At 57.0% G+C, this 11,945-nt stretch overlaps 1 protein-coding gene across 1 annotated transcript; it reads right to left on the minus strand.

The window, feature by feature from the left end:
- Positions 1 to 1,329: 1,329 nt before the first annotated feature.
- Positions 1,330 to 10,251, minus strand: NT5M (5',3'-nucleotidase, mitochondrial). Its single transcript, XM_074886138.1, has 5 exons — positions 9,750 to 10,251; positions 6,300 to 6,400; positions 5,754 to 5,814; positions 5,244 to 5,358; positions 1,330 to 5,045 (listed from the first exon to the last, which is right to left on the minus strand). Exons 1-5 carry the CDS (start codon positions 10,011 to 10,013, stop codon positions 4,888 to 4,890), a joined length of 699 nt encoding a protein of 232 aa, XP_074742239.1. The 5' UTR covers positions 10,014 to 10,251; the 3' UTR covers positions 1,330 to 4,887.
- Between the last annotated feature and the right edge of the window lie 1,694 nt (positions 10,252 to 11,945).

Below are 11,945 nucleotides of genomic sequence, written 5' to 3' on the forward strand. Positions count from 1 at the left end.
GTGGGGATGCAGTCCCTCCACCTTGCTCCATCTTTTACTGGGAAACATGCAGCTCTGGTCCCAGTGCCACAGACTGGCAGCCTCAGCTCGGAGCAGAGCTGGTGTCAAAGCCGCTGCCTCCATCCCTGTGCCAGGGAAAGGACAGTGTCTCCTCTGGGCAGCTTGGACCTCCAGTGTGGGGCAAAAGTGGTGGGGAAAGAGGCAGCTGGGGTCCAACACTTGCTGCCAGGCTTTGCAGGCAGCCCCAAAAAGCAGCTGCAAGGGCAGAGAGGTGCTTGTTGCTCAAACCAGCCCCAGGGCAGCTTTATGGGCCCCACAGGAGCATCTGGGGGGGGATGCACACCCAGTCCAGGCTGTGCTGTCTGAGCTGGCAGCTGAACCACCCTGTCCCCATGCTGGCCAGGAGCCATTGCGTGTCCTGGCTCCCGCAGGGCCGCACCTCCAGCTCACAGATATGATCCTGCTCACACTCCGCGTAGTGTCCTGGAGTCAAACCAGTGCTCAGACCACTCATGGCAGCCCCGGGGCAAACGCCCGTCCTCCCTGACGTCTCACGGTGCCTGGGGCAGGTCACTGCTTCCCAGGGGACACTCCTGGCCCCAGCATCAGCAGGAGCAGAGTCGGACCTCACGCTGTCCAGCCACAGCCGAGCATGGCTCAGGCCCAGAAACACACATCTCAGGCATGAGCTGTGGCACAGACCACGTTTTAACTTGCTGTAGCATCTAGGCAGGGGCTGAGCTGTGGCAGGATTGGAGTTGCCAGTGAAGAGGCTAATTTAACCTCTGAGTGCTTGCAGCCATCTAGCCCAGCACTCTGAGCGGGAAGAGAAAAGTTTTTAAACTGCACGTGGCAGTGAGTTAATGCTGCGCTGAATACAAGGGAAAAAAAAACAAGTCCTGTGCTTTGCCCCAGCATCAGTGCTCACCTCCTCTGCGCTGTGCTGATCCTGGCTACTGTCCTCAGGGCAAGAAGAGCCTGGGATGGGCCACTGTCTGGCTGGAGCATCCCTCCCCGGTGCCCGATACAGAAATGCGGATTTTCCCAGCCCTGTTGGGATGGTCCTGCAGTCCTCCCTCCCCACCTTCGATCCTGCATGTCTGGCAGGGCTATGGCATGGCTCACAGCATGCAAGTGCCGGTCCAGCACAGGGGTCACCTGTGGCATGGCCCCATGGCAGGCAGGGGAAGCCTGTGGACACCCCACATGCAGCGTGTGTGGATGTGGACCATCCCACAGAGATGGACAAGGTACAAAATCCCAGGGAGAGCCAGCCCATGACAGCTCCAGCCCCTTTTATTGCTTCAGCCCTGTGGCCCAATGGGAGACTCACTTTATGGCTTTATTTATTATAAAAGATCTCCAGGAAGCTGATCGTTACCTGAACCCACCCCTCTTTTCACCCACAGGGACTCTGTGTAATGGGGTAATGGCACTGCTGGGGGCAGGTTTCAGGCTTTTTGGACACGGGGACTTGCCCAAGACCACAGGCGAACACCCTCCCTGGCCCCAGGCAGAGGGCAGAGCCACGGGTGGGAAACTGCAAAATCCAAACTGTTTCTAGGAAGCTGGATGCCAATAAAACCCAGTGTTTATTGCAGTGCTCCTCATCGGCCTCGTTTTTTTAGATGTGCATTTAAAAATAAAAGCTCTGTGCGTCTTAGCTGGCCATGGAAGGGCTTGAACATTGAAAGGGCCGATCTGTCAGGCAATGGAGAGTCACCTCCTGGCCCCGAGCTCGGCGGGCGCAAACAGGCCAGCTACCTGCTCAGGATTTCTGTGCGTCGAGTCGGAGCCTCATGCATGAGAAACTCCAGCTGTGCTTTCAAGTATATTTGGCATGAAGCCACGCGGTCTCTCTGGTACCACACGTCCCACCAAGGGGGAAAGACCCACTGGTCGTCAGAGCACCACGTCCCTCAGATCCACCACAACCTTGGGGGAAGATGGCTGGTTTGGGCAGCTGTAATGACATACCAGCTCCAGTTTTGGCTCAAGGACAGTCTGTGAGAAGGCTCTGGAGAACTTGGGCAACTCATGATTAAATGGTGCTGCTGGGAAAAAAAACAGCTCGGACCCCATGAGGCCACCCGGGCTGCACGAAGGGGCCAACAGCCAGCGGCGCTAAAGGGTACGTGATGCTCAGTAGCCGTAGCGGCTGCCCATGGTGCTCACCCACTGTCCCAGCTCCCTGCCTGCAAATCCCCAGCCAAGACGGCTCTTGGCCACAGAGCTGCATCTCAGGTGGCTGCACATTGCAAACACCCTTCTCAAATACCGCCCCCCCCAAACCAAACCCACCATCCAGAGAAGCACACAGTGGTTTAAACAGAAAAAGGAAAGAAAAAAAAAAAAGATCCTTGTGGTATGTAACTCCCACCACCAAGGACCAACCATGCTGTCTTTACACGCTCACCCTATCCCAAGAGATGGGGCAACTTTCAGAAAGACCCAAGACAACAGAGGCTTTGTCCCTGGCCCCGCGGCAGCCGGGGAAGGCACAGACTCGGAAGCACCGACTTCAGTAGCCCCTCCAGGTCCCGGACATGGCGGGGGGCCAGCTGCCGCTGCTGAAATAGGTTATTTGTTGGCTATGTAGCTTTCAGCTCACATAGTTTTTTTGCTGATGGGGTGCCCATAAGAAAGAGGAGAGGCAAGCCAAAGGCATGAGCAAGCAGTGTGGGGTGGCTAACTCCAGCCAAGCCCTGGGTACCGCCCCCGCCCGTGGGGCTATGTGTCCCAGCGGGGAATTTTCCTCCTGCAGCCAGAAAGTCCTCGGGCCAGGAGGGCAGGAGCATGTGGTGGGATCCTGGACAGCGTGGGGGCAGGCGGGAGCGGGGCCGCATGGCCTCTGTGGTGTCAGCAGTGACGCAGATGTGCTGGTCCTGACGCACCCAGCGCATCCCCGGGGCTTTGCCTGGGGCAGCCGAACACTTTGCCTGGGGCAGCCGAACACTTGGGACAGCCGGGCTGTGTCTGCCTGATGGCCGTGCTGTAGGCCTGGCTCTCCCCAGCAGCTGGGATGTCTCTTCTCTGGGGCCGAGCGAGTTGCTGCAGTTCAAGGCCGGAGTGGTGCAAGCCTGGGGAGGCAGGGACGAGCTGGGCAGGGGAGGAAGAGGCTGTGGGCACAGCTGTGCAACAAGCGTCCCTGTTGGAGCTGCCCCTTGGTCCAAATGCTCCCTTTTTGGTGCCCAGCTGCAGCTTCCCAGCAGCACTGGCTGCTCCCAGAGCTCGGCAGCCCCGGCACAGTCATCTGGCAGTGGTGGCTGGCACAGACAGCCGCATACACTGCAGCCCCTTCGCACTGGCCAGGTGGCCACACACCTCGCCACAGAGGTCCCAGCATGAGGTGAGCAGGGCCAGCAGCACGCTCTGTCCCCAGACATCCAGACAGCAGTGGAGCTGCAGGCAGCTGCAGAACAAACTAACCCTGTGATACAGTCTCGTGAGCACCTCTGATGGGCTCCCCAGCCTTTAACAGCAGCGCCCCCCCAGTTTCTTCCCTTGTGGTACGTGAGAATTGAAAACAGCATCCACAGATGCGGCCATGACAATCCTCCACCAGCGCAACCCTCAGCCTGCCCTCTGCACACCCATGGGGTCTCTGCTTTACCCACTTCTCATGATGCTGGAGCTCCTCCATCAGCTCCACTTCTCCACACAGCAGCACCTTCCCAGGCGGCTCCGCACCAGAGGCTTTAGGATGTTCTGTGGCATCGACCGTCCCAGTGCCTGACCCCGGTGGGATGCAGCACCCAGGACCTTCTGCGTGGAAGCAGGGTGCTCAGTGGACACACGCCCAGAGTTTTCCTTGCAGGCTGATGTTGGCCACTACCAGGAGGAGGAAGACGGAGTGATTTGATCATGCAGCCTGCATGTGCAGGGGCTTCCTGGCTTTGAAATCCAGGGAGTTACCGTCCGATCGCTGGCTGGCAGGGTGAGCCATGAGCTCCTGCAGGAACTGCCCCGCTCCCAGGAAGGGCTGGTGCTGGCACTGCTGCTACCTGCTCGCTGCCCTAGAGACGCTCCCAGTGAGCGGCCCACAAGTGATGAGCAGGTGGGAGAAGAGCCCCTGTCTTCATCCCAAATCAGCTCTAAAACCCCAGTTTTAAAGCTGTGGCAGCTCCTCAGGGATGAGGGCAAGCAGGGAATCCCTCCCACCGGCTGGAGGACGGCTACATCTCAGGAGTAACAGTGCCTCAGAGCTCTTGCCCCATGGCCAGGTCCACTGGAGGAGTGGTACTGTCCCCATATCTTGCTGCAGGACTTCCCACAGGGAAGCATGTAGCTGTCCCCTTGCATCAGCTGCAAGGAACAGCACAGCCGAGCCAGTGCAGGGAGCCTGGGCAGCGTCCGCCTGCTCCCCCTGCCCTTCTAGCCTCCCCTCTCCCCAGACCCAGGCACCAACCGGGAGGAAACATCCCCCGAGGCAGCCGCTCGGTATGAAGCCCCGTGAGGACAAAACAAACCACCCGCATGATCCCCAACCATAAGGTAGAGAGGAGGATGGAGAGCTGGTCTGTGCCATGCGGTGCACCAGACAATGGCAGTGACATGCTGAGGGTGAGCTCGTCCATCAGAACCACCGGGCTGGCCTCACAGCAGGTGCAGATGTGGCATAGAGATCCCAGGAGCCAGTGGGAAATGTCCCCCAGCCAGGCTGTCGGGTCCACAGGGCCAATCCTGCTGCTGGTCCTTTGTGGCACGGCCAGGCTGGGGCCTGCTCTCCAGGTCTGGGCGGCTGTGGCGCCTCAGCTCACCCTCCTCTTCCTCTCTGCAGCAGGGACTGTCTGTCTGTTTGTCCATCTGTGGTTTCAGCCTTCAGCAGGACTCCAGAGGGACATCAGCGGGTGGCCGCAGCCCCGGGTGGCCGCGGGAGGCTGGTGTTTAGGCGTCCTGGCCGGGTGGCAGGCGTTTGCTGTCCAGAATGGCCTTCCAGTTGTCGGTCCAGGACTGCAGCCTGCGGCTCGGGGGCTTCAGCTGCAGGTGCTTGTTGTGGCAGGCCGTGAAGAGCACGTGCTCCCAGCTGGGGTTCAGCTCAGCTCCTGCAAAGCAAGGAGAGAGGTTGGCTCTCTGGACAACTCCTCCATGAGATGTAGAGCTTGAGTTTACTCCAACATGAGCAACCTGTGGACACAACCCCCTAAGGAGAGCCAGGGAGAGACCAGCACCCATCACCCCCAGATGCTGTCTGCCCTTCGGGGCTGCCTCTGGTCACTCCTGCCACCCCACACCTCCCTTACCTATTATATCAGGCCTGTCATCTATAAGCAGGTCAGCAGAAACCACCGTCTTATCCCGCGTCAAAACGATCTGCTCGAGAAACTCGGGGCCGAAGTGCTTCTCCACCCAGGCATACTGGAAGGCGAGAGGTGAGCGGTGAGCACAGGGAAGGCTGATGGACGGGGCAGGGGCTGCTCAGCGGCGTGGCAGCAGCGCACGGCATGAGCCCTGGCCCCTCTCTTAATAAGTTCATCAGTGGGAAGGATTCGGATGCTGCTGGAGGACAAGTTCTTTTCAAGCCAAGCAGCTTCTGATGTCATGATGAAATACTAAGACCAAGCGCCTCAGTGCATGCAAATGGCAGAGCTCGGCCAACAGCAGAGCTGCTGCTCTGCGAAGAGGCTTAGGAACAAAACTGGTGGAGCAAGGAACTATCGCTGCTGCTTTACAGACGGAGGCATGCAGGGGTCAGCTGGCTTTCGCTGGGCAGTGCGGTACGGGAGGGGGAGCTGGGATTCAGGCCTGCTCACCTTCTCGTAAGGGCAGTAGCGGTACTTCTTGATGGGGCTTGTGCAAATGAACACATCGGTGCTGCCATGAGGAGAAAAACAGGGGCAGAGTGTCATTCGGTGGCCAAACATGCCGATCGGACCCTGCTGCCCCTCGAGATACACCTGGCTGCCTCTGCGAGACCCCACTCCATGCCTGAGCAGGCAGGTGCCCAAAGCAGACCCCCTGCCACAGACAGACCAAAACGGGGGGATTTAAGGCGTTAATCCCCCATCTTGCAGGATCCCACCCCCAGGATATGTACCCACACCCACGGCACAAGCATGTTCCCCTTTTCACCACCCTTGTGGGAGGAAAGAGCTGAAGGAAAGTGGCTGCACACAGCCAATTTTCTTGGTGGCTGCTCCAGGAGTCAAAGCCCTCTCTTTTCTTCCATGCCCAGCAGGCCAGGAGGTAATTTAATGCTGATGTTGTATTCAGTGCTTCTGCCAGGAGGCAGATAAGCCTGCAAAACCACTGCTGCTCCCCTGTCCATCCCCAAATACCATGGGCAGGTTCCTACTCACTCTGCCAAACTTGCCATTTGCTTCACAGCTTCCACAGCCCCGGGGAGTGGGTCCAGTTCAATGAAGAAGTTCTTGGATTCCCAGATGCTGATGGCTTTCTCCTGTGAGGGGAAAGAGAGTGGTTACTGCACAGGGCTTCTTGCTACTCTTCTCTTTAGATGTGCATCTTCCCCACCTCTGCTAGAACAGAGGATAGTGACTGAGAAAGGTGGAAGCATTGGCTCCAGTCCCCTCCTGCTAGCCCACCTTGCCTCTGTGGGTGCCTCTGTTTCCCACCTACCAATCTGCACTCATCCCATACAATTTAGATCGGCAATGACTGGATCAGGCCTGGTTTTGCCTGTGCAGCCCCAGACACAGAGGGAGCAGCATGTTCCTTCAAGGCAAAACACAAGAGATTGTCTAGAACCAAACTAAACCCCAGGTCTGTGTCCGGAGAGGCACTTCCACGTGGATCTGGCTGACATGGCTTGGTAGCCCTGCTGTAACGTGATGCTGTTCAGCTCCAGATGCTGTCTGGCCTATTTGTCTCAATGAGATCACTTAAAATAGCAGCTGGGCTGCTCTCAAAGGAGAAAGTTTATTATAGGATGAAATGCATGTCAGGATGAGTGCAGATGGTCTTCCTCAGGGATGCCTGGGCAAGGACTACCTGGCAAATGCAGCACCTCCAGGCAAGGGTTTGAAACACTTAACATCCAGGTTGGCAGCTGGGGCGCACTAGTATGGTGCAAAGGGAGAGCAGAGCAGAGAGAGACCATGGGGAGTGAAACCTTGGGATGAGGGCAGAGTCCAGGGGCTGCCTGCGATGGGTCCAGCACAGCTCTAAGGAACAGCATCCCCTGCACTCCCTCAAACAGGTAACGGCTTATCAGCTGCCAAGCAAAGCAATTTTTTTGCATGGACACTGGGTCCTCGGAGAGGAGAGCCTGGGAGCGCTGCGACGCGGCTGCGGGCAGAGGAAGCAGCCCTGTCCCAGCGTTGCAGCTGCGGCTGGGAGAAATTTTGAAGGGAGCCCTGCCCTGAAGGACTGATCTTCATTTTGAGCACCTCTGTTTCTGTATTTGAGGTAAGGGAACAGGGACAAAAGGAACTTTAAGCCCTGGCCTTGTATTGCAAGGGTATGGAGAAGTCGGCAGAGCATCAGGGTAGGAGAGAGCAGCCTCAGTGATACCTGTGTGCTGATTCTTACAGCTCATAGCAACAAATAGGCTGGTTGGATATGCCAGCGGGACTTGTAGCTCCCTCCTGCCTGGTGAGCGGGAATCTAGTGGGTAACCACCACATTTTGCCTTTATTACACCTGTACTGGGGCTTTGCTGGGAACTCCAGGCTCAGGGCAGCAATGCCCCAGGGCAAACACAGGGCTTACCCGGGGAGTCATGTTCTGCTTCATCCCACCAGTCGCCTGTGCCAAGATGCTGGCTGCACACCTTGCCTGCTCTCAGGAAGATGAATGCATGAACCCATTACACATTTGGGCACTGAGCATTTAACATGACACGCCAGAATCAAACCCTGTATTTCTCAAAAAATCCCAGATAACGTGAGAAGACCAGACACCCAACTTAAAAGGAGAGACTACTAAGATCAACTGTTGCACTCTAACCTTTTGCCTGAGCAGCAGAAAACATTGGTGGTTCAGAAGATGGAGGAAAAGCCTTCTTCATACATATTCAAAATGAAACATGCTGATCTGGTGCAAGAGAGTCGGCAGAAATGCCTCCTGGTACCATGAGAAGAACAGCTACCCTAACAGTTTGCCACGGGGCCAAGCAAACATTCAAACTCCAGTCGCTCTGCTACAGACCAGTGAGCAGCGATGTTTTATTTTTAAGATACCGACTATGGTTGCACAAGAGACATCTGAGAAATGTGGCGTGATGCAGCAATGCACTTCAAACTGCACTGAAGTGTTTTCTTACAGCAAGGACTTCCGTAGCTATTCTACTTCCACTTATGTTCAAAAGCATTTTGCAATCAAGCTCGATAGGGGAAGAACTAAGCTCATCTTGAAGAAAAGACCTGCTCAGCTCCCAGAACCAGAATAACTCCCTGTGGCACCACAGCCAGCACGCTGCCCGGCAGATGGAAAAATCCCCCAGGCTGGGAATCCCACCACGTGCCAGGCAGGACAGACCCTCAATCTCCTTCTTCTTATCTCTCCCCATGAGCAATTTCCCTGCCCGTCCAGTCCAGGGCTCCCCAACCTTCCACATCTGTGTGCTCGGTGTATTGCTGAGCTGTTGTTCTCCCTCTCAGAGCTGGGACCTTCAGCTCACTTACTCTTTGGCTCTTATTTTCTGGTCTCCTACAGCAGGTTGATGGTGCTCTCTGACGAGGGGCCACTGGAACAGCCCACGTGCCCGTAGTCAGAGCGGCTCCTACTCTTTATGCCTGAGCAGAAACCACAGGTGAAATCAGGACTGCCCTGAGGTTGGTCTGTGGAAGTTTTGCTATTTGTTCAGCCCAAGGTTTTGGTGGTTTTACGTGATCACAGCACACACAAGATGAGCTCACTTCATTTAACACATCCAAAGTAGTTAAGATCAAGCAAAAATATGAGTTATCATGCATTACCCCTGCCAAACTTTTAACATCTGCCTTACTGCGTGAACGATGCCCTCCATTTCCCTTTCAGTAATCCCAGCTAGAGAGGACATATTGTTCCTTCAACTCATTTAGGACTTTGCTGGTGGGAGAGCATCGGACCTTATTCACCTTCCCTTCCTTGTAGCCATCATACTACTAACAACGTAAGTACTTTTATTTGCTGTAACGCCTTTCAACTGCAATCCGCAGATGAGACCACAGACATCCCACCGAGATGGGAAACTTGTAGAGGCAGGAACCGACTTTCTGCAGCCCTTCGTTGAATGATAAAGTCCAACATAAAGAAAGCTTTGCTTTTAGGCTTCAATTATTAAAATGAATATGGTAATTTTCAGGCATGGAAGGGCTTGGGGTTGTTTTAAGTAAGCCCTCACACGAAGCATCAGTTGTATGGTTTGCTCTCAACTTCTCTGCTGCGTCCCACCCCTCACATTGCTGTTGATGAACGAAATAATCCATCTAGGAACAGTATCAATCCATGCAACTTGGCCAAATCAGAGCTAGAAAAACCCAGCTATGCAATCTGGGGTATTTTAAAACAGATGTTCTGAAAGATCTCCTTTCCTTGCATCTATCTCCATCCACGCATGCAAGAAAAAAAAAAAAAAAAGAAATGTGCAAGAAAAATGCTGGATTTCTGGGAAAAAGGGCACCGCTAGAAGCCCTCCTGCGTGCAGACCTGTACCTGTGTTTTGGTGGGAGCTCCGGCCAGCACCCGCAGCCCTCCCCAGCGCTGCACCCACGAGCTGGGGGCCAGTGGGTCCCGTGGGGCCGGAGCTCCAGCTTCACGGCGCAGAGCAAACAGAACGCGCAGAGCCGGGGGATGCATAGACTCACACTCAGCTCAGGTCCCAGGCGCCCGTATTGCTCCGACACCCAGAAGCCCCTCCGGTCCTCCAGGGCAATGTAGGGTTTGTCGGGGTACCTGGCCCTGAACTTCTTGAGGAAGCCTCCCTCGAAGTCAGCCAGCACCCCGTCCATGTCCACCAGCACCCGCAGAGCCCTGCGGGACCCCGCTGCGGGGCCGACCCCCCTGCCCAGCCCTGCGAAGGGGCCGCAGCGCCGAGGCCGAAGGTGCAAGAAGCTGCTCAGCAAAATCATGGTGGAGGGGGACTCAGGGCAGGGAATAGCGGGGGGGGGGGGAATCTCCGGGCGGGGTGGGGTGGGTAGGTAGGGGGGGCCTTTATTTCAAGCACGCACCCCGCAAGCAGGCGGCCCTGGCAAGCACGTCCCCTCGCAGCAAAAGGAAGGAGCAGGGGGGGTGCGAGGGGGATGTAACGGGGAGCAGAGAGGCCGCAGGGGGGGTGCGGGGGGGATGCAAAGGCCCGTCCTCACCCCCAGCGCCTCCTCCTCCTCCTCCTCCTCCTCCTCCCCGCCCCATCCCTTCCTTTCAGCGAGCGCGGAGCGGGCGGTGGGGTCGGGGGACGGGGGGGGGAACCGGGGCCGCCCGGTGCACGGCGGTGCGCTCGCCCCGACCCGGTAGTGCAAAGCCCAGTTCCTCTTCCCGGTGCCTGACCGAGCCCGGGAGCGGCGGCACCGCCTTAAAGCGGCATAAACGCCCTGCGACGGCGCGGCTCTACCGCGCCTCCCCCCCGCCCGGCTTTAAGCCTGTCCCAGCCTCGCTCCCTCCCCTTCCCCGGAGCGGGGGCTCTGCGGAGCGGCGGGTACCGAGCCCCTGCCTCAGTTTCCCAAACTCTCAGCCTCGGGGGCACCCGACGCCGCCCCTCCATCTCCCCTTGCCTGCTGCGGACCCGCTCTCTCCCCCATCTCCCCCATCCCTGCCTGGAGCAGGTGGTGGGTACGTCTTTTGGGGGCACATGTGCGTGGTTTGAGGGAGCGTGCGTAACACAGTGATTTTTAGCAGGTAAGCTTTGACATAAATATCCCATTTCTACCCATTCATGCACACTCTGCCCAGGAATCTCACTCGGTGGCACAGAGCTGTGTCACAGGAACCCCTAAAAGACAAGATCGGGACCCAAAAGAAATGCTGACAGCAGACCGTGAAGGTCTGTGTGTTCTGACACAGGACCAAAGATTACTGGTCAAAAAACCCCGAGGATTAAAGCTGCTAAAGAAGGGGGAGGCCTCCGAGTGTGACTAACAGGATTAGGCAACCGCTGAGCTGGGAAAGAAAAGTTTTTGGTCGATGGCAGTAATACGGCTTTAGCGGTTCCAAAATATTTCATCTTTTAATTCCAGAATGTTTTCCCGTGGAATATATGGTCCTTGTTGCACAGAATGGGCAAATGAGCTGTAGAGATCAGGAGACATGGGGAAGGTCACAGTGCGAAGGAAGGAAGGAGACCTGGCAGCCAGGCTGTACGTAAATGGCAAGGTTAGGAGGGAAAATGAGTGGTTTCAAGTCTGCATTCTGCTTTCACCTGCACCGGCGGCATTTTGCTTATTGCAAGGAACGGTATTTCAACATTAATTAAATTCCTGACTAAGCAGCAAGAGAATACATACATGTCTCCATGACAGGCAGAAATCTTTCCTTCTTCATGGACAAACTCCCTGCCCGCAGCAGCTCAGGGCTGCGTTACTTCCCCGCCTCAGCACCTGGAGGGGTGGAAAATATGTTCCCTTTTATATAAACCGAATTAACCTGAATGAAGAACTCAAATCCTGTTCCCTGATATTAGGGCCAATGTTACACCGAAGCAGACGACAACCACCGCGCTAGGCCCGTCAAAGAGGAATTCGGCCCCCTCGGGCGGTGCAGCCGCTCCCTCCGCACCCGCCCCGCCGGCAGGTCCCCGCTGAGGGCCGCGAGGGGCGGGGACCCGCCGATCGAGCGACACGGGGCGGAGGGGGGGTGACGCCATCATGACGCCGCCGGCCCGCCCCCTCCCCAGCCCTGCTGAGTCACGGCTTCTGCTTGACGGCGGGGTCGCCACTTCCGGGCGGGCGGCAGTTGCCATAGCGACGGCTGCTCTCGCGAGAGTCGGCGAGGCGGCGGAAGTGACGCGCGGCGGCGGGCGTCTCGCGGCCCCCGCAGCGGCGGCTGATTGGCTGGCGGCGGCGGCGCCC

This window comes from Strix uralensis, chromosome 16 (assembly GCF_047716275.1).
Source record: "Strix uralensis isolate ZFMK-TIS-50842 chromosome 16, bStrUra1, whole genome shotgun sequence".
NCBI lineage: Eukaryota > Metazoa > Chordata > Aves > Strigiformes > Strigidae > Strix > Strix uralensis.